This window comes from Podarcis bocagei (assembly GCF_964188305.1).
Source record: "Podarcis bocagei genome assembly, chromosome: 17".
Lineage (NCBI taxonomy): Eukaryota > Metazoa > Chordata > Lepidosauria > Squamata > Lacertidae > Podarcis > Podarcis bocagei.
The window spans coordinates 6,850,565-6,872,589 of NC_138143.1; the positions used below are offsets into that span (position 1 = coordinate 6,850,565).

The window sequence follows — 22,025 nt, forward strand, 5'->3', positions numbered from 1 at the left end:
ATAAAGGAAAATGGTGGGTTCTTTGTCAGTCCTTCACACAAAACCCAAGCCAAGAAAGAAAACCCTTCAGAGCTGATGTACAGAATGGACTCTCTTATCTACATATAGCTTAGCTTATCCTGACTCAGCTGTGGAGCCTATTGGACAATCACCCAGAAGATCCCATGACTCCTATTCCCACCGCTCACAACGGGTGCAATATTGAAGAATGCACCCATTTCTCAGCAGCGTAGATCTGCTGGCAGTGGGAAGCAGAAGCAGGTCATGTTCTAGAAGCCCAGTTGCTGTGACATCACAGGAAACCCATCAGATTCCAGAAGCACCTGCCCCTTGGGAAGTCTGCCTCCAATTGCAGAGGGACCCAAGTGATTCTCTCACTCACGCAGGGCTTGTTCAGTAAGTGTCTTTCTGGAAGGGTGGGAGAAGAGCCAGGCTGGGTGTGGAGTCATGATGTGTAGACCTCAGCCACAGCTTTGAGATGGACATGTGTTCTCATGGGATAAACAGAGTAGAACAGGTGCATGAGGCTCAATTCTTGAGTTCTAGCTGGTCTACAAGGGAAGTGGGGACTCGTGTCTTCATTTGCATGTCTCTGATGGGGTGGAATGTGTATTTGTGGAGGGCTTCTCTTTCAAATCCTACAAGGAAAGTTGATTCTGCTACAAACTCTTAGTCTAAGTTAACCAGACATCCCCTTTCCTGGGGACAGTCCCCAGATTTACAGATCAGTCCCCATACAAAATCCATTGAAGTTGAAATGTGTCCCCAGATTCATTGAAAAAAATCTGGTAACCTTATCTTAGTCAGCTGAGGCACACTTACTGTGTGTAGAGGGGGAGCAGACAATCTTCACTTTAGGAATACTCTTGAAAGATAGCCATCAGCGCATAGTCGAAGTACTGGAGAATTTTGGACTGCTGTGCCAGAGAGTTTTTTTCATTGATCTTACATTTGTATCCAGCTTTTCTTTCAACATGGAACCCAAGGTTCCCCGATGGTTCCCCATCCAGACAGTGACCAAACACAGACCTACTTAGCTTAGCCAGGTGCCGAGTCTTATTGTGTGTGTTAAGACCACATACCCTGGGACCTACATTTTGTTGCCTTTCACAAAGTTAGTCAACACTACGGCCAAGACAGGGAGTGTGGCTAAGACAAAGCCTACAAGCTCACTCTTCTGGGATGATCCTACAGTGATGCTGGACTACAGCTCCCATTGTTCTCGATGCTAGCTGGAGCTGATGGGAGTTGGAGTCCAGTTGTATCTGGAGGACCACAGTTCCCCATGTAAAGAGGAAGTATCAGATATAAACATAATCATACATGTAGTCTTCAACATCCAAAAAGCTTTAAATATTCATTTCCAGAAGTGTGAGCTGATGAATTGTTTTGTCTGAGGGCTCAAGTATTGCACGGTCTGAATGAGGTCAGGTGATGTGCATGGAAGTGTTCACACACCAGGAATAAGTGGTGAGCTTTCTCCCCATTCCTCAAATGTAAGGACAAATCACAGTGGCCTAGTCGCTTGCTAACTGAACCCTTTCACCACAAGGGGCCTCATGGTGGTTTTCTCTTTCTCCATAGGCTGCCTTGGAGTCCCATGCCACACCTGTCGTTCCTCGGGGATCATGTCCTTCCCAACACTTTTTTTAGGGAAGAAGCTTCTTTTGCTGCTGCCTCTCCTCATGTGCTTTACATCCAGAGTTGGGGGAAAGATCTTCGGACGCTGTGAGCTGGCCCACTTATTGAAGGTGTCTGGCTTGGAAGGTTACCGTGGATACAGTCTAGCTGACTGTGAGTGCTTCTCTCCATCTCTTCCCTCCGTCCCTCTCACCTGAACTGAGGTCAGCCCTCATGTATGGGGAGCAAGATCTCCTGGCCCTCCTGTTCAGGACCTGGGTACTGGGGTGGGGTGGTTGTAATAATCAGGGCTGCATATTCTACACCAGAGCTTTCCAAACTTTTCCTGTTGGTGGCACACTTTTTAGACATGCATCATTTTGCGACACAGTAATTGAGTTTTACTAGCAAACCAGAAGTTAAACTAACCCCTTTCCAGTCCCACGAGGAGCACAGGGAGCGTTCATGCAACAGACCTACACACTGCAGATGACACACTAATGTGTCACAATGCACAGTTTGGAAAGCTCTGTTCTACAAGCATGTGCAAGGGCAGTTAAAAAAAGTGTCACATGAAATTTAGTGGTGAGAATGTGTGAGCTTTAATCCCCAAAAGAAAAAGGCATACTTCTAGCTCTCATGACTGTGAAGAGAAAGACTTGGAAATGTACGTTTAGTTATTTATTATTTATATATTATGACAATTTATCTACTGCTTAATTGCAGTCATCCGTCCCTAAGCGGTGTATGGGAAACTGAAGACACTGAAAATGAACATTGGTTCAAATTATAAAATCAGAATTCAGTTAAAATGACTGCTGGCATAGCAATTTTCAACAGGCTCTGGAAGTTCAAAAGGGAGGGACCTCATCTGGAAAGCGGTTCCATAAAATTGGGTCCAAAATGCTGAACGGACTCTGCCTTGGAAATTTAAGGTGTGCATCTTAGCCGGGGGGTGGGGTGGGGAGACTGCTACCATTGTCTCCCCTGGAAACCTCAAGGCTTGGGCAGGATATAAAGATTCAAGGGGTATCCTGGGACCATGTTGTAAATTGAGACAAACACCTTGAGCCTGGCCCAGGTGTGGGCAGCCAGTGCAAGCTTTCGAGCACTCAAGCTATGTGCTGGTGTTGCTCTGTTCCCGTCAACAGTCTAGCTGCAGCCTTTTGCACCAGCGGCAGCCTGCAGGCCAGGCCCAAGCGTAGCCTTGCAGAGTGCATTGCAATAACTGAGCCACCTTGCTGCGTGAATCACTATGAAGCATGTGTGCCCCTCCTAGCTCCTTGTCCCTCCCGCATGACTGACAGAAGCAAATAAATTATGCAAAACAAGGACCTATATGTAAATATGCTTAATTTGCATAATTTATACAGGTGACCCAAACCCCAGCATTTCCTGGAGCAGAATTTGTGTTAATCTTGGCGCAGAATTCCTGGATCCTTCTCCCTCTCCACCTTATAGGGGTCTGCTTGGCCTTCTATGAGAGCCACTTTGACACGGCAATTGTGGACCACGAAGCTGACGGCAGCACCAGCAATGGCATCTTCCAGATCAACAGCCACCTTTGGTGTGAAGATTACAAACACTTCCAGCCGAACTTCTGCAAAATGCATTGCAGCGGTGAGCTCTGAAGTGGGTTGGCTTCAGTTCTACATCCTGGCATTAGAGGGCGCTGCTCAGCAGCCATATGGGACCAGGTTGCAGCAGAGTTCCCTGCAGGGACTGCAGCATCTGCTGCCGCCTTTGCTTGTAAAGTCCACTCAGTGGAGCCTGCATCCTGCATTTCTGCGTGAGCCACTGATCTTGGACACACACCTTCTGATTGGAAGAGGGCAAGCACAGGGACCTAGGGAGAGAGACACTGGCTGCCTCCTCCAAGGTGCTGCAATTGAAAGATCCATGCCCAGACAATGTGGCAACAAGGCTGAATTACCTGTGCCCCAATCCCTCTTCATCAGAAGCTGGCCAAGCCAGACCCAGGTATCACACAAAGAAGCAACAGGCAAACATCCACGCAGGTGGGAGATTTGATTCCCTGCTGTCCTCTTATAGAAGGAATGGGGGACCCATGGACCTTTGGAGTACAGCTCCCATCCGCCCCAGCCAGCCTGACCAATGGCCAGGGCTGTTGGGAGTTGTAGCCCAGCAAATTATGGAGGGCTGTCCATCTCATGGCATGTTTATGTCCCCTGGCAGACATTTTGGGGGTTTCTGTACTAGGGGGATGTGCTGGTCTGCAGAGATATTCTCTTTCCAATAGGAAGGCACAAGATGCAGGCTAAGGAGCTGGTTGGAGAGAAGCTCCAGAGGGATGTTCTAACTCATGGGTCACCTCTGCAGGCTTCTTCTCTGCAGAAGCAGGAGTTGAGGGTGTTGCCTCAGCCCCTCATGCCTTCTTTTCCTTTGTCCCCACAGATCTGCTGACCAGTGACATCAAGGATGACATTGTCTGTGCCATGAGGATAGCACAAGGACCAAGGGGCCTAGGAGCATGGTAAGGGGAGCTCTCAGGGGTAGCGGGGTAGAATCTGGTGACCACCACTAGGTCCTGCTCTTCTGCTGCATGCTAAGCAAAACAGGAGAATTTGTTAGCAAGACACCGTGGTGATATCCAGCCTTACTGTTAGTCCCCATCCTCTGGACAACCAGCCATCAGAAGGATCTTGTCTCTTAAGATGGATGGTAAATCAATGTTGAAAAAATCCAAAGAAATCAAGCAACAGAAATTATTATTAAAGTACAGTCATACCTCGGGTTGAATGTGCTTCAGGTTGAGCGCTTTCGGGTTGCGCTCCGTGGCAACCCGGAAGTAACGGAGCACATTACTTCCAGGTTTCGCCGCTCGCACATGCACAGACGCTCAAAATGATGTCACGCGTATGCAAGGAAGTGGCAAAACACGACCCGCACGCGCGCAGACACGCCGTCACGTCTTACGTTCTATTCAGGATGCAAATGGGGCTCCGGAACGGATCCCGTTCGCATCCCGAGGTACCACTGTATAGTGCAGAATTGCAACGATCTTTTTAAAATATAATACATAGCACTTAGAAACCACAAACACATACAAGGATCTGATGCACAGGATAATTTTAAAAGCAATAATGAACAATTGCCTTGCAAAGCCACAAAATGCCCAAATAAAAATCCCTTATTAAGTCTGATACACTTTTAAATAACAGAGAGATTTCAAAGTCCAAAAAATTCAGATCTGTGTTAGCTGATCAGGAGTCATTGGGCCTGTTCTTACAAAATCCTATTTAGGGTAACCTCAGCAGACTGGGACGCAGGTGGCACTGTGAGTTAAACCACAGAGTTTAGGACTTGCCGATCAGAAGGTCGGCGGTTTGAATCCCTGCGACGAGGTGAGCTCCCCTTGCTCGGTCCCTGCTCCTGCCAACCTAGCAGTTCAAAAGCACCTCAAAGTGCAAGAAGATAAATAGGTACCGCTCCAGCGGGAAGGTAAACGACGTTTCCGTGCACTGCTCTGGTTCGCCAGAAGCGACTTAGTCATGCTGGCCACATGACCTGGAAGCTGTAGGCCGGCTCCCTCGGCCAATAAAGCAAGATGAGCACCGCAACCCCAGAGTCAGTCACAACTGGACCTAATGGTCAGGGGTCCCTTTACCTTTACAGCAGACCAGATTTGTTCATTGATTGAACAAATGCAATAACAGCCCCACAGTTCAGGAGTAAGGAAGCTGTGGCCCTACAGATGTTGTAGGGCTGACGCTCATCACCCAGTGAATTTCATGGCTGAGTAGAGTTTTGGACCCTGGTCTCCCACATCCTAGTCAGGCACCCTGACTATTACACCACACTGGCTGCCCATGGTGGTGGACTCCAACCTCTATCAGACCCCTGCCAGCTACCCCAGCCTAAAGAGTTTATCACAGGCTCATAGAAGATAAAAGCTGCCATGCTGAGTCAGATCATTGGCATGTCCCTCTCAACTGTGCCTAGACTGACTGGCAAAGGCTCTCCAAGGTTTCAGGTGGTCTCTCCCAGCCCTACCTGGAGATGCTCCTGGGGACTGAACCCGGGACCTTCTGCAAAGCAAACCAGATGCTCTACCATGGAGCTACGGCCCTTAGAAGAATCATATTGTAAGCCTGACATTATAGATTCCTTGACCATTCAGATTCCAGTGGACCATTATGTCTCTGCAGCTGTGCAGAAGCTAGTTGTCTGGTTATGGTGACCCTTGCCAGTCTGGTGCCATCCAGATGTATTGGATTACAGTTCCCATGAACCCCATCTGGGACAGCCATACGACGCAGGGGCTGATGGAAGTTGTAGTCCAAATCATCCGGTTGGTGAAGATGGAGTTATGCTCAGGGCTTGGAAAGTTCATTTTAAAAGGACTTTGTTCCAGTTCACCCCTCCAGAAAGCAACTAACTCTGTTCCAGTTCACTTCACAGCTCAGTTCACAATTCATTCACATGGTTCTCAGCATTTCCCCCTAGTCTTCAGAATTTTAAATTGCTAAAGTATAAAATCTGCTTAAGAAGACTATGAAACGTTTTTTTAAAATCCCCACCATCCCCAGTGTAATGTGAACACTTGTTTCATTTCTTCTTTCCAACAATCATGAGCTTTAATCTTCAACTGCAGCATACCCTCCAACATTTCTCCGATGAAAATAGGGACGTCTCATTCCATAAGGATAATTTTACTATTTATACCCCACGCATCTTACTTGGGTTGCCCCAGCCACTCTGAGCAGATTCCAACATATATAAAAACATAATAAAACATTAAACATTTTTTTTAAAAAACCTTCCCTATACAGGATTACCCTTAGATGGCTTGGGGGTTGGATAACTCCATACCCTCCAACATTTCTCCAATGAAAATAGGGACAGCCTAAGGAAAAGTAGGGTATTTCGGGATCATATCAGAAACTGGGACAGCTTCTCTAAATCAGGGATGTCCCTGGAAAATAGGGACACTTGTAGGGTCTGCTGCAGCATCACTTTTCAGATAGCTAAAAATGGTAAATGCAATGGTCACAATCAAACACAGATTGAATTGAATTAAAAATTGTCCTCATTTCCACCATTTAGCTCACCTGGAAATTATAGGAACTACTCTCAGGTGTGATCCAGAGGTTTTTGAATTTATTCAGTGCATCAGTTAATTTGAATGAGTTTATTCCAAGCGCAGGCTATACTCTTCCTGTCTGTTTCTTTGGGACTTGTACAGCAGAAGCTATCCTGTAAATTTACATTCCATACTTTATCCATGAATTTCTCTTTAATGAGATTCCCTTTCTTTCTCTCACTCAGGATGGGTTGGAGGGAAAATTGTGAAGGCCTTGATTTGTCTGCCTGGTTGAAAGGATGTATTCTGTGAGAGAATAACAAGGAGGACAGAAAGGCGGCTGTGGAAGGGCTGGGCGCCGGATGTGTGGCTTGCACCCTGGGACTACTGCCTTCCTGGAGCTAAATAGTGCTGCATGAATAAACTCTTTTAAAGCTCTCGGCTGGGCCCTGCAGTGGGGAGACTGATTGTAACTTGGACAGTGAGAACCAAATCTTGTGCTATAAAAATATTTCTTCAGACTCTGTGATTTGAGGTACTGTGTATTGCAGCTCATGTGAGGGGACATGTTGGGATCTATGATGCCGCAGTTTTCAAACTGTATTCCAAGAGGTCCCTCAGGACGTTATCGGGGCTTCCTCAGTTTAAAGGTCAGTAGTGGCAAACAAGATTCCTGCAAGGACAAGTTGGTTGTTCATTTTGTTAATTGAATTTGTATGCCACTCTATAGAACTCAGGGTGGTTCTCAACATAAAATTACAATATAAAAAACACAAAATATACAATAAAAATAAGAACGGAACAAATAAGCCACCTTCCACAGAACATTTGAAAGCCTAAAAACGTTTTATGAAGGCACCAAACAAACCTCCCGGGCAGAACATTCCACAAATGGGGGGCCACTGCAGAAAAGGCCCCTAGTATACCCCCAGTTTAAAAAAGGAACATAGGAGAATTCTTACATTTTATTCTTACATTTATTTTTATTTATTCCTACATTTATTTTTATTATTACATACATGTTCTTCTCCCTCTCCACTTTTTCCTTGCAACAACCCTGTGAGGTAGGGTCTGCTAAGAGATGGGCTGTGTACACACCATACATTTTAAGCACATCCTCCACTCCTCACACCAAAAAAAAGAAAGAAAGAAAGAATCATGGGAACTGTAATTTCCGTTTCACACAGCTAGAATTCTCAGAACCCTTAAACTACACCTCCCAGGATTCTTGTCACTGGGAGTCACTGCCACAAGGGCTTCATGTCTGAGTGGAGATTTGAATCCTGGCCTCTTGGTGTCCTAGACTGAGACTCTGCCCACTACACCACAACCCAGCCTTCTTCAGTGCTTTGCATCGCAAAAAAGTGCTGGGCAGTTGTCCCTGGGGAAGTATCTGTCCAACACAACCACTTAACCCATTGAGTAATCCCTGATAAGCTTCCAAGTAAGGCCCCAGGCTTCTCCATAAGGCAGTCTTAGAACCACGGGGTAAGATGCATGCATCAGTTTCACAGGCATATGGCCACTGTTAATGGGGTGTGTGTGGAGAATTCCCATGATTTGGGTTGTCCCCTCCCTTTTAAAGGGGCAAATAAGAAAACATTAGAGGCATAAACCATCATACACTGTGTTGAGAAAATAAGAATCTGGGGTCATCCTTCCTCCTGGGCCGTGTCCAGAAAGTGGTGGTGGGGGATGAGTGTTCAGACCCTTGGGCCCTCACTTGTGGGGTGCCTCAGGGTTCTGTCCTCTCCCCCATGCTTTTTAATATCTATATGAAGCCGCTGGGAGAGATCATCATGGGGTTTGGACTGGGTGTTAATCAGTATGCAGATGACACCCAGCTCTACCTCTCCTTTAAATCAGAACCAGTGAAGGCAGTGAAGGTCCTGTGTGAGTGCCTGGAGGCGGTTGGAGGATGGATGGCGGCTAACAGATTGAGGTTGAATCCTGACAAGACAGAAGTAGTTTTTGTGGGGACAGGGAGCGGGTTGGTGTGGGGGATTCCCTGGTCTTGAATGGGGTAACTGTGCCCCTGAAGGACCAGGTGCGCAGCCTGGGAGTCATTTTGGACCCACAGCTGTCCATGGAGGCGCAGGTTAACTGTGTCCAGGGCAGCTGTCTACCAGCTCCACCTGGTATGCAGGCTAAGACCCTACCTGCCCGCGAACTGTCTCGACACTGGGAGTGGCCGCCGGGACCACATAACACCGGTAGAGATCTGCATTGGCTCCCAGTACGTTTCTGAGCAAAGTGTTGGTGCTGACCTTTAAAGCCCTAAAACACTGACCTTTAAAGCCCTAAACTGCCCGGACACAGATCCAGCGCAGAGGGCCTTCTGGTGGTTCCCTCAGCTACAGGGAACCAGACAGAGGGCCTTCTCTGTAGTGGCGCCCGCCCTGTGGAACGCCCTCCCATCAGATGACAAAGAGATAATTACCTGACATTCAGAAGACATCCTAGGCAGCCCTGTTCAGGGAAGTTTTTAATATGTAACGCTGTACTGTTTTTAACACTGATTGGGAGCCGCCCAGAGTGACTGGGGAAACTCAGCCAGATGGGCGGGGTATAAATAATAAATAAATTAATAATAACTTATTATTAAAGTTAAATGGTGATGTGATTGTAGCTAGAGTTGGAAAGGACACAAGAGTCATCTAGTCCAAGCCCCTGCTGTGAAAGGGACCAGCTGCTAGGCAATAACCATTACGCAACTTTTACATAATGCAATGGTTACATTATCTAAAGGTCTAGCTGCTAAATCTGGCCAAAGGCCCAGCATCCTGCTCTCAAGGTGGCCCCAGGAAACCCACAAGTGTTGGGACTAGGATCTGGGAGAGCAGGGTTCAAATCCCAGAAAAATAGCTGACTGCATGCATACCCCTTGGGGGTTAAGCACTGACTGGGTGACCTTGGGCCAGCAACAGTCACCTAACCTACCTGACAGGGTTGTTGAGGAAATAATGGAGAGAACCATGTACAGCGCCTCCTATAGGCTCTCAGAAGATAAATCTAGTGCTATTCAATAACAAAGGCAGAGTGGGGAAAATGTCATTACTGCAAGAAATAAGTATTACTTCCCATTTTCAGGAGCCACTGGAGGGATGCACACAAACTATCATTAGATAAAATACAGTATTAAATCCCACAGTTGCCTCAATAATTAAATCCTCAATAAGCAAATAGTGAAAATCCATATTTGCCCTGGAAGATGTAAAATGTGCTAAACATGAGTAACACTTTATATAGCCTGACTGTTTTTAATTAAAAGATTGAGAAAATGTCACAGGCTGGTGGTGGTTCATGCATGTATGTTTGTAAACAGTCACTGGAAATATCTATGTTTTGTATAAGATAACTGGATTTGCAGGTTGAGGTACCCCCCCTTTTCTCAAAGGACCTCAAGGTGACCAACATGGGCAATGTTACACTTAATATTGAAATAAATTGGGAAAGTTAGAGTGAATGGATGAAGGTCACCTATTTAATTTCATTGTTGGAGGGGGATTTGAACTCTCCCAAAGGTATAAGGGGCAGCAGATCCCTTGAAAGTGATAAAAGGCCCAGCAATACAATTGCAAGAATTATGCATGGGGTTTGAAGACACTGGAACTCAGGATGCAAGGGAGAAATGTGCTAAGAGGAAGGCACGCTTGGCAAATTCAAAGAGTGATGAACCCAAAAAACCAGTGTCCCCACTGTGGAAGGACAGTGTTTATGGAAGAGTCAAGGCTAGCCCCCTCAGCACCGGCCCTAAATAGGACAGGCCTCGCCCCCCCAGCCAGCTGGTTGGCTGGCTGGGGGGGGGGCAGGCCCTGCTCTCGCGGGGGCTGCAACCAGCCCCCGCTCATGTGGGGTGGGCGTGAAGCCCGCAACCCCACCTCCTGGGCAAGCAGGAAGTGGCTTTATGGTGCAAGGTGGAGTGCAAAAGCTGTATGGGGGTGTGGAAAAGAATTAAACCAAATAATTATGCAAACATCTAGTTTATGTGCAGAATGCAACTGAGGTTTGAAAGTTATGTGGTTTGACCCAGAGTAGGCTCCCCAAGTGTTGAGAGACCAAGAAATGGGTCTATTGAGCTATTCACCAGGCATGGCAAACTTTATTTGACAAAACCACAAGTCACATTACAATTCATTCGAGCACAATTTTTATTAATTTAAAAAGACTATCAGCTTTTAGTAGTTCCATACAGTAGCTGCAATAACAGCAACTATGTTATAAAGAACAAAAGTTCAGTTAGTTAAAGGAAAAGATTGCAGGGGAGATAAAGCAAGATGGAACTAGGGAATGTATCAAGTTTTAATTCAGTTATCCGGACCTTTTGCTTTAGTTTAAACAAAACTTGTGCAACCATACATTGTGACATTATGTTAGGGAAAACAGGGGGAAACACTATGGAAAACACTTGTTGCAAATTCTGACTGGAAACTACCCAAACAATGTAGCACTTACCCCATATTGCCACAACAGTAGAGTGCTAATGTTTGAGCAGCATCTGGCCAGAGATTAGTCCTTTTTGGTGCAGGACCTCCTAGAAGCCACTTCATCAAGGAGCACTTATGAGTACAGGTTACAGAAGTGCTCAGAGGTGAAGTAGCCTATGAGGAGGAGAAAGGAGACACACCTTTGGCAGGGAAGATTTGGCAGGGAACAGGATAACAGACACACAAAAAGCTGAATATACCGATGGATAAGGTCTCTGAAGAGTGAACTAGAGCCAGAACCTCACCCAAACAATGAAGCACTTTCCTGGTCTAATGCAACAGAAAGTGCCAGTGCCTGGGCAAGGTTCAGGAAGGGTTGGCTCAAAGATCTTCCTGCTAAAGATACATGGAAGATAAATAATCCTAGTCTGGTCAAAGAAGGTTTGGGTGCTTGACTTGCTTCCAGGTGATGAAGTGCAGGCTTTGCTTGTATTCCCTGTAAAATACCAAGAAAAACAGTGTTAAAGATCTGGAAGGCAAGAAGAGACTCCTCACATTTCAAAAATCACAAGATTTAAGCAAAATTTAAAAATTCCTTCCAGTAGCACCTTAAAGACCAACTAAGTTCTTGGTATGAGCTTTCGTGTGCATGCACACTTCTTCAGATACACTGAAACAGAAGTTGCCAGATCCTTCTATATAGTGAGAAGGTGGGGAGGGGTATTACTCAGAAGGGTGGTGGGAATGGGAGAACTAACTTAGTTGGTCTTTAAGGTGCTACTGGAAGGAATTTTATTTTTTTGACTATGGCAGACCAACACGGTTACCTATCTGTAACAAGATTTAAGATTAGGGAAAGATTGATAGTCACAGGACAAGAAATTGTTAAATGCCGCTGCTCCCTCACAGAATTATTCTGGGGGTTTGTAGCTCAGTCAGGCCTGAACTCCACACAAACAATATAGCACTTAATTGACTCTGAATATAAACAAGAAAGTGCCACTGTCTGCGTGGAGGTCACAAGGCCCCAAGTTTCCAGATCTGTGCGATGAATGGGAGAGTTTGCAGCCCTTCATAAAAATTGCTCGGGATGAACTCTGGATCTCTTTGCGGTCGCGATGGGGTGCGCCAACAGCTGATCCGGGTTTAAACTCTGCACTCAAAACAGCGGATACTGAAAAGCACGGGAAAAGGTACCTTGACCTATGAAGAACACAGGAATAACCCCCCCCCCGCAGCTCAAAACACGTGAAATGCTAAAAGCATTAAAAATAAACAGATTTGTACTGGGTTGACAAAAGCGGAGCGAAACTGGCTAATCCGATTGCTACCGCTAGAGGCGCCACCAAGAGTTCAACCACCACCCTGGTATTTTAATGGACGGCAGCCAGAGCAGTGTACCTGGTTGGGAATTAGTCCCAAGTCAAGAAATTTTAAGCGAAAACCTGACCAAGACGTTGCCAATATAATGAAGCACTTTCTCAGTTTTAAAATCACAAGGCAGTGCTATCGTATTGGCGGCGTCCAGGCAGCGGAGAAAGCGTGCTTGGACCCAGCCCTCGTGGCCCCAGGATGCCGTCCCGACCCCAGACCCCCCCCAAAACCCCGCGAAATGCCACAAGAGATCCTTTACCCCAGCTGCAGAAAGGATGCCAAACCAACACCAAAGAAAAGGAGACGTAACTTCCTCCTCCCGTCTACTGGATCCCCAGCCCAAACCTTCTAGTTTTTGACCATCTCAAACACGTGGCCTCGATTGTGGAAAATTACGTATTAAGTTGCCAGTCTTCTAGGAAGACAAGACTCTTTCAAAGCTTCCCCAAACCAAATAAATACGCCTCCCCATTCCCCATATGAAAACCCCCACCCAATTATCCCCTCCCTCATATTTACCAAACAGAAAACATTCAGGGTTGGGTAGAGGTTTTTGCTGTGTAATGCTTAAAAATACAACCAGTTAAGAAACGACCATTCCCCCTCCAAGTGTCATTGCGCGGTTTAAAGCCCCCAGCACCTACGTCTGCAAGCTATATGCAAGATACAAATTTCTGCATCCCACCTCCCGGAAACCGCAAAAAAATATACCTTTGAAGGTAAAAGAGACCAACCTGAAAGGTCTCACGTTCGGGGAACAAAAAAAAAGTCCGGCCCGTCCTGCAAAATTTCCACGAACAGAGCCAAAAGAATCCCAAGAATTTAAACCTCCCGGGCAGATCAAGAGATCTCCCCTTGGCCGTCCCAAGATCCAAAGCATGGTCTGGGAGAGGTCTTCCCAAGCCCACCAGCTCCCCGACCCCTTTCCCTCTAATGCTCACCAGCCGTGCCATCTTCCGTGGTGCTCTCTGCTCCTGGGGTCCAGAGATGTGCTGTCCCCGTCGAGGGGCGCCCTTTATAAAGCCTGCAGCCTCGAGGGTGTCATTGGCTCGCCACTTCCCTCCATTGGCTATCTTCCTCCAATCAAGTTCAAGAGCTGGGGTCCCCTTCCCCTCCCACCTTTCCCTGACCAAGCCCTTGCCTGGTGAATGGATCAAGGAATGGGTGGGGTAGGTGAAACAATCAAGGGGGTGATGGAGGGCAGATAGCGCAAGCCTTTGCTGGAGACAATGGGCCAAGCCATCACCCCCACACCCAGGAAGGTGGGTAAGAGAGGAGAGCCTCAGGCATGCAGATTCCCGCCCATCCCATTCCAATGGGCCAGCCTTTCCTTAAGCCCTGGGGAGTGAGAAGAGTCCCTTTGTTTTAAAGAGGTTGAGGTGATCATCATGCTAAAGCCAATTATTTTGAATCAATTGAAAATGCCAAAGTATTGGGAGGAAGGAGGGAAGTTGGAAAGAAAACCTACAGGCTTGTATGATCTATTCACGCTGGAGGGCTCATCCATTTTATTCCTTCCATTTTAACCTTCCAAAACCATTTTCCTCCCTCCCGACTTTATGTGATTCCTCCCTTATGTGCACACTTTATTTAATTTTGTTAAGAGATTTTTGTCCCACTCTACACACACACACGTTTTTCTTCTCAGGGTTGGTTAACAAACATGTAAAACCAAAAATGGAATCCGTTTTTAAAAGCCAAATAATATGCAGGCTTCACATGATCAACAGATTTCGCAGGATAAATAACAATTTATATATGCATTATATATATGTATATATGGTTTTATAAGGCCAACCATCTATAGACCTCACACGATGACTAGCAACGTGTACTGTATAATATTTGTGCATGTATAGCTTCATCAATCTCTATATGCTTCATGCTACTGATGATATAGGCCCTTAGCTATGAAAGCTGGTGCCAGATTTCTTTTAATTTGTAACATGTCAGAGTATAACAATTTAGGGTTTGGCACAGGAGCCAATTTTATGAGGTTACCCTGGGAACTGTATAGCAACAGTATTTAAGCCTAGTCCTAGTCCAACATGTTGGCAGCAGCACTTAAAGCCAGCATGGTCTGAGCAAAGAAATCTCAAAATCTCCAGCTGAAAATTTTCCTCTGACATGGACACAACATGTGGTCTTAGCCAGCCCCAGCCCCCCCCCAATTTCTTAGCCTCAATTCCACATCATCTCTTCGAGGACAATCAAATTGATCTTGCTTACAGTTAATAAGATTTAAGGTAGGGAGCACACCAAACAGTCAAAATTGCAATTTAATAATAACCCAGAATTATTATTATTAACTAGCCCCAGAGCAACTGATCACTGAAGCTGGCCACAGTTATCCCTGCTGCCTCAGGAAGACTAGATGTGCTCAGTGCAGCATCCATGACTTCCCCCTCCCCATTTTACTTTCACAACATCCCTGTGAGGTAGGTTAGGCTGAGAGATAGCGGGTATCCCCGGGTCACCCTGGTAACTTCATGTCAGAGTGGGGATTTGAACCCAACTCTCCCCAGAATTAATCTACCATTCTCATTGCTATACCCCACCCCACAATTACTATTTTATTTTTAAAAATGTTTTGTATTTTTAAATACAAGCATACCTACTCACCATGAAGTTGTGACACACTTTTTAACAACAACAAAAAGAGGTGCTGGGACTGCATACTCTTGAAAAAAGCACTGTGCATACCAATTTGAAATGTAAGATTCTGAGAATTTTCACATGCATACTAAATATTTGTGAAGCATTTCCGTCCCTTTCCATTCCAATCTGTTTTAAGTAAGTTAAACAGTTGATTTCGAGGTGTGTGTACAGGGTGCAATGTTGTTCACCACAAAAGCATAAACAGGTATATTTTGCACTTCCTCAGAAGAAAACAGAGCGGCTTAAAATACAAAATATGCAGGTAATTAATGCTGACCTAATTTGACGGGTATAAGGGCCACAATACAATGATTCTGAATAACTTCCAGCCGTCTAAAATGCTCAGTCTTATTATTGTTGATGTCCCTAGTCAATTTCTATTGGCACAATCTTGTATAAATATCTACTCTGTCAGAAATAAGTCACATTGAGTTAAATGAGACTTGCTTCCAGGAACCTGAGTATAGGATTGCAGCAAAAAAAGATAATAGAAGAAAAGAGAGGAAGAAAGATTGAAAACCCATACAGTATTAGTCTACTGCTGGTAATTATCCCTGGAAATTATTGACCCCTCCACTATTATTTATTGCTTTGGCAGATTTAGCTGCTTCTGAGTAATCCAGTAATCTCCGAGTATCCTTTGGAAATCAGCGTTAGAGTGATAATGGAAGATCAAGGATTCAGAATTAATTCCCTAAACCAGGAATATTTGGGTAGATTCTTCTTCATACTCCCTTACACATTAACAGCATGTCTTTTAATTCTAAGGGACGGGGGGGGGGAGCGAGCAAGTATTTCTTATTTATTTAAGAGGATTTATATCCTATGCTTCCATTGTTAAAAATAAATATTCAGAGTGTCCCACAACATATTAAAAAAATACCCCCAAGGCATCTAAGTGTTTTGATGTACGTTGAGTGTTTTTCACAGCGGCATCTAAAATAGTGAATTGATCAGATATCCAAATGCAGAGGTAGTAATAAATGCATTTTTAAAAATTAAGTTTCTATACAGGCTTATATAGACCATTTATTCTTGCTCTTTCCTTATGTTTGTTATTTGCAAAATATAAATGGAAATCTATAAAACTGCTTAAGCAAATTGGGGGAAACAGCAAAATTGGTGAGGCTAACAAACCTCTCTCACACACCAATACAGACACGTGAAATAAAGCAAAACAGGGAAAAGGGAAAAGAAATACTTACTGAGGGGGGAATTTGAGTAATCTTATAATGCATTTTAAGTTAATGGTGTTTAAGCATAACTTTGGGCCACAGTATTTGCTATAGAAATCTCTGTTGATTGAACTCTATGGGACTTTTATAATGAATTCTTTATAAAATCATCCTTCATAAACACACACACAAATATATGCACTCTTTCCATTAAATCCATAGCAATGAAAGAAGATGTGCTAATTGGGGACAAATCTGGCTGAAAACAGGAGTTATTTTATTTTAGTTTAGTCTTCAGGAATCTTGCTCCAGAACTGAAGTGGTTAACAGAGAAGGTGGGGTGGATGGGGGTGGAATCCTGGCCACCAGAATCAAGCTTCCCATTCTACTGGCTGGTGCTGGCTTACAGCAAGGGCGGGGGGGGGGGGAGTTGAAGATTCCTGCATATCAATAGTTTTTGGGAAGAGTCTTGAGAGGAGGGCACAGGCAGGAAATCTTTGGCCCATAGGGGGTTGGGGTGGGGGAGGATATCTCTGCATTTGAATGAAAGTTCAATAGACAGAGAGGCTTTGTGATGGGAAGATTAAGTGTCCTGCCACCAACTATCTCAACATCCCCCACCCATCATAAGCATCTTCCTGGAACTGTTTCAGAAGCCTGGAGCCAAGGTTGACTTGCAAAGACACTCCATAATCAACTTTCAATTGATAGGGAAATGAACCTAAGGCCAAAGAGAAGTTCTCCAAGTCTGCTCCTTTCCAAGAGTTTCTGTTGCTACCTTCTCTAGAAGGCAAAAATCCTCCTTTCCAGCTTCCTTAGGCCAAACTTGTGATCTGCCAGGTCATGCCTAGTGGCTTCCTGGAGTCTTTCCATATAGACTGTAGGTTTCTATTTTTCTTATGTCTTCCTTCAACATGGGGAACCCATGGACTTCTTCTGGCTACTGCTGGACACCAACTCCCATCAGCCCCAGCCAGAATGGCCAATGGTCAGGGATGATGGGAGCTGAAGCCCAACAACACCTGGAGAGCCACAGGTTCCCCAATCCCTGGTCTATAGCTTGGTAAGTGTGCCATTGCAGACACAGTCCAGATAGTGTTGTGATGGGGAACATGTGGCCCTGCTGCTTTTGTTGGACTACAGCTTTCATCATCCTTGATCGCCATCCATGCATGGTAGGAATTGGAGCCAAAGATCTGAAGGGCCACAAGTTCTCTGCCCCAACATGGTGCATAGTTTACAGAATAGTTTACAGTTATTTCCCAGATACTCCACAAAGTTTTCCCATTCCTCTTTATATACTTGAACCTCTTGTTCTCTTATTTTACTAGATAAACGTGCTAACTCTGCGTATTCTATCATTTTAATTCCCCAGAATAGCTGTTTCAGCACGTTCAAGCTCACCTCCTGCAATACAGGCAGGAGGTTAATCTCAGATAATTGAGGCTTTGCCAAGCCTACTGTCAAGATGGTTCTCATCATGTTTTCATGGGTAACCATGGTTGATCTCTGACAGGCATGTCCAAAGTCCGTTTTGGGGGTCTAATCCGGGCTGCCGGTTGGTTTAATCGGCCCCTGTGGCAGTTTATTTCCTGGGGTAAAATCCTAAAAAACCTCAAGAATTTCAATCCTAAAAGAAGCTCAACAACTTTGGGGTAAAATCATAAAAAAGTTCAACAACTTCAATCCTAAAAAAAGGTTAGCAACTATGGTTGGCCCTCATGGCCCTTCACTTCATCAAATCTCGTCCTCTTTGAAAAAAATTTCGACACGACATGAAATTGCATGGGTGGCTGAAACTAAAAGTGTGTTTTTAATGCTTCACTGTGTTTCTGGCCCTGGAGTGGAAAGCATATATTTAATTGCAAAACCTTCCAAAACTATCTCTCTCTCTCTCTCTCTCTCTCTCTCTCTCTCTCTCTCTCTCTCACCACACACACACACACACACACACAGAGAGAGAGAGAGAGAGAGAGAGAGAGAGAGAGAGAGAGAGAGAGATGACATTAGGAGAGTATTGGATATTGGAATTACACCTATTTTAGAAAAGGATATTTACAGAAATATGCAAAATTATGAATCGGGGTGTACAATGCAATCCATGCCTAAGTTTATTGACAATTTTTAATGAGTGGGACCCAACAACTACAAATATAGATTTATGGGGAAATTTGCTGTATTTGCCTTCTAGGGGAGATGTAGGAGCGGGGGAACCAGTTATTTTGATGTTCTGTTATTCTTATATCCCTTTTCTGGAAAATTAATAAAATCAAATAGAGAGAGAGAATTGGACAAATTCATGGAGGAGAAGGTTATCAATGGCTGCAAGACATACGGTAATTCCACACTCTGCTTCCACAGTCAGAGGCAGCAATGCTTTGGAATACCAATTGCTGGGCTATTGTACTCTGCTCCTGCTTGCGGGTTTCCCATGGGATCTGGTTGGCTGCTGTGAAAACAGGATGCTGGAATAGATGGGCCACTGGTCTGATCCAGCACATCCCACACACAAGTTCAGTGGCGGGACCTTTTCATGTTGCCACCAGTGTTTGTCCAGGTTGCTGTGGGTTTGTAAATTGAATTCATTCTGCCCTCAAACTGGAGATTCCCAGATGAGCCCTCCATCCACTCCATTTCAGTTGGATGGATGAAAATCTACCATTCCGACTTAAGGTCACCCATTACTGAGATGGAAGCAATTCCTTCTGGGGTCATTGGCTCCTCTCGTCAGATATGCTTCAAGAGAACCAGTGTTGTGTTCTGATTAGAGTGTCAGACAAGGACTCGGGAAACCTGGGTTCACTAGATGGCCTTGGGCAGGTCAATGCCTCAGCTTAACCTACCTCTCAGGGTTGTTGTGAGGTTTAACAACGGGGTGGGGAGAATCTTACATGTTGCCTTGAGCTCCATGGAGGAAAGATGGGTGGGGAATGTAATCATATACAAGGTTCTCTAGAGGTTGGAATAATAATAATAATAATAATAATAATAATAATAATAATAATTTATTTATACTCCGCCCATCTGGCTGAGTTTCCCCAGCCACTCTGGGCAGCTCCCAATCAAGTGTTAAAAACAGTACAGTGTTAAATATTAAAAACTTCCCCGAACAGGGCTGCCTTCAGATGTCTTTTAAAGATAGGATAGCTGCTTATTTCCTTCATATCTGAAGGGAGGGCGTTCCACAGAGTGGGCGCCACTACCGAGAAGGCCCTCTGCCTCGTTCCCTGTAACTTCACTTCTCGCAATGAGGGAACCGCCAGAAGGCCCTCTGCGCTGGATTTCAGTGTCCAGGCTCAACAATGGGGGTGGAGACGCTCCTTCAGGTGACCCCTGAGATGTGTGGGAGTGGTGTCTGGAGCAACACAACTTGCTTTTTGAGGTATCAGTTGGAGGTGAAGTGCCCTGCCATCTACATGGTCTTCTCGATTTTATTTAATTAATTCATTGCATTACATTTATACCTGGCATTTGCTCCAAGGTAAAGGTAAAAGGTAAAGGACCCCTGGATGGTTAAGTCCAGTCAAAGGCGACTATGGGGTTGTGGCACTCATCTTCCTTTCAGGCCGTGGGAGCAGGCATTTGTCCGCAGACAGCTTTCCGGGTCATATGGCCAGAATGTGGCGTAACAGAACACCGTGACGGAAACCAGAGCACACAGAAATCATAGAATCATAGAATCATAGAGTTGGAAGAGACCACAAGGGCCATCGAGTCCAACCCCCTGCCAAGCAGTTTACCTTTCCGCCACAGCGGTATCTATTTATCTACTGGGGCAGAGCAATGGGAGCTCACCCCATCACTGGGATTCAAACCGCTCAAGGTGAGGTAGGTTTAGCTGACAGACAGTGACTGGGCCAAGGCCACCCAGTGAGAACCATGCCTGAGCGGGGATTTGAACCCAGGTTTCCTAGATCCTTGTCTAACACTCTTACATACTATACCACACTAGCTCTGAAAACTCTCAGAAAAACATCAAGCTCTGTTTTCCTCCTGCAGGAGGGAAATGCATATTGTTGTCTGGGAGAACTTCATGTGGCATAAGAGTGGGGTGATGATGTTGTCCCAGGAGAATTTAGAGAGTACAGCCTAGGCATGGGCTAAAGGCATATAAGAACTTACAAACAGAAAAAATAGTCATTCTAGATTGGGCCAGTGGTCCACCTTGTCCAATATTCTGTTCTCACAGCGGCCAACCAGATCCCACTGGAAGCATGCAAGCAGGACATGGGTGCAACGGTGGTCTCCTGACTGCGAATCCTTGCATACTGAGTTATGTAGCTTCTGATAGTGGAGGCAGAAGACAAAATAGCCATTACTACTTAAGTGTGTTATCCTCCATGGAAGCAGGTCCTAAGCAGGTCTGGGCCTGGGCAGTACTCAGAGAGAGACCATCTGGGGGCTCCATGCAGATTGCTTCTCACAGAAGATGGGCATGAAACAAACAGCAGGTAGTTTTTTAATGTTGCGAAATGCTGTTCTTGCCAAAACTCTCAATCCTGCAAAATCCACAGTGTCTGGATTCATTTCCTCCACATTTGCTTTCTTCTACCATCTGTGACTGGATTAAAGACTTTCTGATAGATCGGACACAAACAGTGAGGATTGGACATGTAACATTTAATTCCTTAAAAATCAGCACTAGCACACCACAGGGATGTGTGCAAAGTCCCTACCTGTATTCATTGTATACATATGATTGTGTATCATCTGACCCGCCTACTGCAATTATTAAGTTTGCAGATGACACCACCATAATGGGTTTAATAACAGGTGGAGACGAATCAGCGTATAGGGGGGAGGTCCAAAACATATCTACATGGTGCCTAGGGAACAATTTGCACCTTAATATCAGCAAGACAAAAGAGACGGTGTTGGAATTTTGGAGGAAGAGAGGAGAACTAGCCCAGCTGTACATCGGGGAGGGCTGTGTGGAGAGAGTCTCTTCCTTTAGATTCTTAGGAGTTTATCCCAGTGAAGACCTTACTTCGAAAATCAATACAACCCAGGTGGTTAAGAAGCCCAACAGAGACTCCATTTCCTCAGACTATTGCGAAAGAACGATGTTAATCAACATTTGATGATCTCCTTCCAGCGTTCCACAATAGAAAGTGTCCTTTCATACTGCATCACGGTGTGGTACGCTGGTTTGACATCAACTGATAGGAAGCGTCTACAGAGGGTGGTGAATACAGCACGAGATATTAAGGGCTGTCCGGTGAATCTGCTGGATGAAATAGCGGAAGAACGGTGCCTCAGGAGAGTGAGGAAAATTCTCAGGGATGATTCACACCCTCAGGGATGATTCACACCCTGGCCAGCACTTTCTTGATCTCCTGCTCTCAGGGGGTGTGCGTCAGTAAACGAGGGGAATGAAGACTAAGAGAGCTGAGTGGGGGGTGCTCATGTAATCTCACTGTATACAAGTTGTACAAGTGACAATAAAGTATTTCAATTTCAATTTCATATACATCTTGGTAGCCCCAACTGTTGGGGGGCGGGTGTGTGGAAAGTATCAGATCCCTGATCCCCTTTCACCTGTCCATTCCTCTGTAGTGCAAGATACAAAGATTGGGTCAGAAGCCTGGCCCGCTTGTAGGTTTCCCTGTCTCCAATAGCCAGGAAATGTATTGGGTTGTATGTGGGTATTCTTACCAAGATGTTGAGAGACATTGGCCTTGCACTGACTGAGCCACATTATATTCAAACCACCATTTATTTTCACAG

The 22,025-nt window shown here is 45.2% G+C and overlaps 1 protein-coding gene across 2 annotated transcripts; it reads left to right on the forward strand.

The window, feature by feature from the left end:
• Window positions 1–280: 280 nt before the first annotated feature.
• SPACA3 (sperm acrosome associated 3) lies at window positions 281–7,185 on the forward strand. Of its 2 annotated transcripts, none has more exons than XM_081175829.1 (5): window positions 281–396; window positions 1,585–1,794; window positions 3,082–3,240; window positions 4,036–4,114; window positions 6,910–7,185. In XM_081175829.1, exons 2-5 carry the CDS (start codon window positions 1,629–1,631, stop codon window positions 6,974–6,976), a joined length of 471 nt encoding a protein of 156 aa, XP_081031955.1. In that variant the 5' UTR covers window positions 281–396; window positions 1,585–1,628; the 3' UTR covers window positions 6,977–7,185. The 2 variants fall into 2 exon arrangements, with proteins under 2 accessions (XP_081031955.1, XP_081031956.1); XM_081175830.1 differs by having other exon boundaries at window positions 383–517.
• The last annotated feature ends 14,840 nt before the right edge of the window (window positions 7,186–22,025 follow it).

Excerpts from the sequence above, each read along its gene's own strand:
- SPACA3 (XM_081175829.1), top strand. The coding sequence starts at position 1,629 with ATGTCCTTCCCAACACTTTTTTTAGGGAAGAAGCTTCTTTTGCTGCTG. Across the intron at positions 3,241-4,035 it reads CTGCAAAATGCATTGCAGCG|ATCTGCTGACCAGTGACATC; the intron begins GTGAGCTCTGAA and ends TTGTCCCCACAG. Across the intron at positions 4,115-6,909 it reads CCAAGGGGCCTAGGAGCATG|GATGGGTTGGAGGGAAAATT; the intron begins GTAAGGGGAGCT and ends TCTCTCACTCAG.